Consider the following 4776-nt stretch of genomic DNA (forward strand, 5'->3'; position numbering starts at 1 on the left):
ATGTCCCTCCCCTTCCACACCTCCCCCTCTACCCTTCTCTGCCACTTCGCAATACGAATTTTTACCAACTCTATACGAAATTAACCGATTTAGAATCTATATTTATATGGGTACAAAAGGTCTTAACAGAAACATCCAGAAAAATTAACTGAATGTTGCCAGTTTTGGATTTTGTGAATCAAAGTGAATTAAATCATAGCAAAACTGTTTCTTTAATCCAGACAGCATTTCTTATAGATGTGCCAATCGTAGCAATAAAAAAAACATACAGACGAATTGAGTTCCTCCTTCTTTTGGGAAGTCGGTCAAAAATAAAAATATTTAGACAAAAATTAGTATATTAATGTTGGAAAGCAATAAAATGTGTGTTTGTTTCTGTTCTGATGATTTATTTCAATTCCCTGCGATATATTTTATTAAAATATATATATAAAAATAACTAATATTCATTCAAAGCATAGAAATTTGCGTTTGTGATGTAAATTACTGTAAATAAATAGAAAGTTAACATTTAAGGTTTTAAATAAGATCTTTTTTTTCTATTTTTTTTAAGGTAAGCTTCCATCGTATGGCGATAAATTTGTTTCGGTTGGCAACACTGTGAGAAATTACGATTTGACGTTTGTTGATGTTATAGTTTTATAGTTTTTTTTTTATTTAAATAGTTTAAAAGTCGTGATGTGGTTCACTTGAAATGCGGACAATGTGATTGTATGAATTATTTTAGGTCTAAAATATAGATTATATAAGTCCAGTTAGAAATCTAGATTTTAATATTACAGCTAGAGGTGAATTTAAAAGTCTATTTTCATGAAAAAGTATAAAAAAATTGTCGTTTTTACATACTGATGTTTACATTTGTAGCTGAATTGAATGTTTTTACATACTTATAGTTAATTTTCCGTTAGAACAGGTTATTTTTTAGATGTTTTGGAGCCGACAGATAAGAAATTAATTGTAAAAATTACATTGTGTTCATCAATGACGATAACAGAAATAAATATATAGAAAATTTCTGATGCTTTTTATTTATGTATTTTTCTAACTTATGTAAATAATATTGAATTTTACCCTTAACAAAGTTAATAAGTAAGGTATTAGAAATAGACGTGCATTACAAAATACAACGAACTCTTCGATAGTTTTTTTTTTTTATTTCGCACAATTCAAAGTATTTTAATTCAGAACTTTTACTGTACAATTCAACTGACAGTTAAAACTTAGCTTACATTAGCATAGTATTAACTGAACAGACTTTAACTCGACTTTTAATTATACCGTTAGTTAAAACTAACTTAAATTTCTTTAATATTCATTATTCTTCATTATATCTAACAAAATTTCAACAAATTCATAAACTTGTTCATAAGTCGTGTACAAAGCTATAGGAGCTACGCGCATTATATCTGGCTCTCTGAAATCTATCACAATACCACGATTTTTTAACGCTAACGTAATTCTTTGACCATGTTCATGTGTGATTGATACATGGCCGCCTCTCTTCTCATCTTCTCTAAGATTACCCACACTAAACCCGTAATGTACCAACTTTTTATCAACCAAATACATTAAGTACACGGTAATATGCAACGATTTCTTTCTTATGTTACTTATTCCTGCTTCTTTGAATATTTCTAGTGAACCTTTTAACGGCGCCATCGAGAATAAACAAGGTGTTCCGATTTGCCAACCATTAGCGTCTCTCTGTTGATCGAATTCTTGCTTGAATTGTAAACGTGTTTCGTTTCTGTTTCCGTACCAGCCCGCGAGACCCGGAGTTAGATGGAAGTGTTTTTTATTTATGTACAAACCGGCACAAGACCCAGGTCCTCCATTTAGGTATTTATACGCGGACCAAACAGCGAAATCTATATTCAAAATCTCCAAATGTAGATCTACAACACCTATCGCATGGCTCAAATCTAATCCTATAATTATATTAAATTCGTTTGCTTTTTCACAGATTTTCTTTAATTGTAAAAATTGTGCTGTTTTATAGTAAACAGCAGGAAGGAGGAGTAAAGCGACATCTGGCGTCATCGAGTTTATAATTAGATCTTCGTTCATAAAATTTCCTTGACTGTTAACTACTTTGACTGCATTTACCGGATTTAGTCCTTTTAGTTTTACTTGACTGTCAACGGCGTATCTATCTGAAGCAAAATTAATATCATCAACTAAAACTTTGTATTTGTTACATGTCGGTTTATATAATGTACACATAGCTACATGAATATTAGAAGTACAAGATCCTGATATAACAATTTCATTCGGCTGTACTTTGATCAAAGGCGCCATTAATTCAGCTAGAATACTAGAATATTTCATATATTTAGAGTTACCGTACGACCAAAATCCAATGCCGTCTTTCTTCCAAAGTTCCAATAGTTTTATTAATTTCTTCTCAGCGTTTATTGAAGTTAATCCAATTGAATGACCGCATAGATAGTTTTCACCTTCTGGTTGATAGAATCTGTGCTTGAATTGTCTCAAAGGATCTATATTGTCTAACATCTTTGGATATTCCGCATCTTCTTTGAAATCACGTTCCATTTTATAAATAAAATAAATCAAAAATCACTTATCTTTCAATGTTTCAAATTTAATTGAAATGCAATTTTTCATTATTTTAAAACTGGTTACCTTTTGTTTTACTAACACACAAGTAAACTAAACGGTAGCAGTTATATTAATATTCTTTTATAATCAGAACAAGTTTTATTAACTTAAAGTACTCTACATTACCCGTTTAAATTAACTGTAATAACAGTTATCGAATTGTTATTACAGTTAATTTAAACTGGTTTTAAATCAATAAGTATGTCAATATTTACATTGTACAGATACTAAGCTACGGGTAGTATGATACATATACTTCTAAATAATAAAGCCACAATAATATAAAACATTTAAAATCAATAATGATAAAAAATAAGTCAATAAAAATAGAGGAGATTAATTCACAATGACAAACAAGAGATAGTCATACTAGTATTATAAATGCGAAGGTTTAGATGGATGGATGTTTGTTAGAGTTTGTAGCCTAAACGGCTGAACGGATTTCGATGAAATTTGGTATAGATGTAGAGTACAGTTTAGAACACATAGGCTATTATTTTTTTTTAATTCCACACGGACGGAGTCGCGGGCGAAAGCTAGTTGTAAATAAAAAAAACTGTTATTTAGATTGTTTTTTTTTTCTTTTATTTAAGCAGATTACTAAAGAGTGTTTATTACATTAAATGTCATACGTCATAACATGACAATGGCTGAATGACATATTGTCATTTGCTACAATGAATAGCATAATAAAAACACATCTTCAACGATGTTTATCAGGTACATTGATAAATGGCGTCAAACATTTGTGCCAACGTATGCCGAAGGCGTACGGCTCGGAGGAGGTGTATCGGACCCACATGCTGAATGGCATCAGGGTGGCCGCGGCGAAGTCGCTCGGCGCCCAGCTCAGTGCATGCACTATTATGTTCCAAGTAAATACACAAACGTTATTAAACCAGAATACACTAACAATTATTGTCAGTTTCTCGTATGTATGTGTAGCCCCTTGGGCAGTCTATAGCGCCCTTTACTAATGTCTGGGCTAATATACTTTAGGCGGGGTCCCGTCTCGAGCGTGATAATCAGCTGGGCGCAAGTCACTTCGTACGCGCCATGTCTGGGAGCTCGGGACACGCGTACTCGGCGGTGGGTAAGGGGCGCGTGCTGCAGCAACGCGGCTGCTACCTCACATGCTCTGGCGACCGCCAGACCCTCGCCTTCACGTTGAGATGTCCCTTAACACAGTTTCATGACCTCAAGTACTTCCTCATCGACACTGCCACCAGGTAGTAGACCAGTATCTGATAACGTTACGGAAGCAATATATTTGTATGCAAAAATATTCATAATGTATTCACTTCAATGATACAAGTTTTTCAATAGATGGCGCTTTTTTCAATTTCTTACAATAACATAGTTAACATCGAAGTAACTGCAAACTGAGATTATCTTAAAATGTTTTCTTTGCCATCACAAAAATAATAAATAAGTTAGTTTATTTGTAAGCAATTGTTTATTATATATTGATTTGGTTCAAGTTATTTGTGTATTCTAATTTCAACGAAACCGACAACGGCGCCGTGGCTTAGTTGGTTAAAGCGCCTGTCTAGTAAACAGGAGATCGCGAGTTCGAATCTCGCCGGGGCCTAGTTTCATGTTCCACTTTTTGTTCTTAACCCTACTCCCTTTTTTTACCGAATTTATTAAAAAAGAGTTTTAATCTTAATTAACTTAGGTGTTGCTTCTACGAATGGGAGGTAACCGACATAAAGCCATTCGTCAAAGACAATTTGCTGCGTATGAGCTCCGAGCAACGTGCAATAGACTTGGTGCAGAAAGCATTTTGGGCAGGTCCCCTGCACCAGTCCATATTCTGTGACGAGGCCAGGGTCGACACCATGACCTCTGCCAATCTCAAGGAGTTTGTGACTAACTTCACACCGAACAACTGCACCGTCACCAGCTGCGGAATACCATTCGAGGACACTCTGAAGTTGGCTGAGATTCTGCATCTACAGTGTGTGCAAGTTGGTTTTTATTTTGTTTAAGCTGTCTTACTATTTAACAAAATGGGTAGGTTAAAGAAAGAATTATTTTTTTGGAATAGTTTGTTAGTTTTTGTTTTCAGGACGTGTGTTGTGAACAAGAACAAAAGTTCTCGTTCCCTCGCGGTGGCTACGAGTTGCACGATCTCGGCAGCGGCAGCGAGACCTG

General features: G+C 34.3%; 2 protein-coding genes and 1 non-coding gene across 3 annotated transcripts in view; 2 read left to right on the forward strand and 1 right to left on the reverse strand.

Moving 5' to 3' along the window:
- Positions 1–1305: 1305 nt before the first annotated feature.
- On the reverse strand, positions 1306–2553 carry LOC106106466 (kynureninase-like). Its single transcript, XM_013287044.1, has one exon. It carries the CDS (start codon positions 2551–2553, stop codon positions 1306–1308), a length of 1248 nt encoding a protein of 415 aa, XP_013142498.1.
- Positions 2554–3267: 714 nt separating this feature from the next.
- The window catches only part of LOC106106467 (cytochrome b-c1 complex subunit 2, mitochondrial-like), a 2917-nt gene continuing 1408 nt past the window's right edge, over positions 3268–4776 (forward strand). The window contains exons 1-4 of the mRNA XM_013287046.1: positions 3268–3494; positions 3619–3848; positions 4298–4589; positions 4691–4773. Coding sequence (XP_013142500.1) covers positions 3297–3494; positions 3619–3848; positions 4298–4589; positions 4691–4773 — 803 coding nt within the window. The 5' untranslated portion in view covers positions 3268–3296. The remainder of the gene's footprint in view (positions 3495–3618; positions 3849–4297; positions 4590–4690; positions 4774–4776) is intronic.
- On the forward strand, positions 4137–4210 carry Trnat-agu. The gene has a single exon. It is a non-coding gene; the product is annotated as a tRNA-Thr (tRNA).

Source organism: Papilio polytes, unplaced genomic scaffold (genome assembly GCF_000836215.1).
Source record: "Papilio polytes unplaced genomic scaffold, Ppol_1.0 DF822178.1, whole genome shotgun sequence".
Lineage (NCBI taxonomy): Eukaryota > Metazoa > Arthropoda > Insecta > Lepidoptera > Papilionidae > Papilio > Papilio polytes.

What these genes read in the sequence shown, in the direction of transcription:
- LOC106106466 (XM_013287044.1), bottom strand. Translation starts at nt 2,553, where the DNA reads ATGGAACGTGATTTCAAAGAAGATGCGGAATATCCAAAGATGTTAGAC.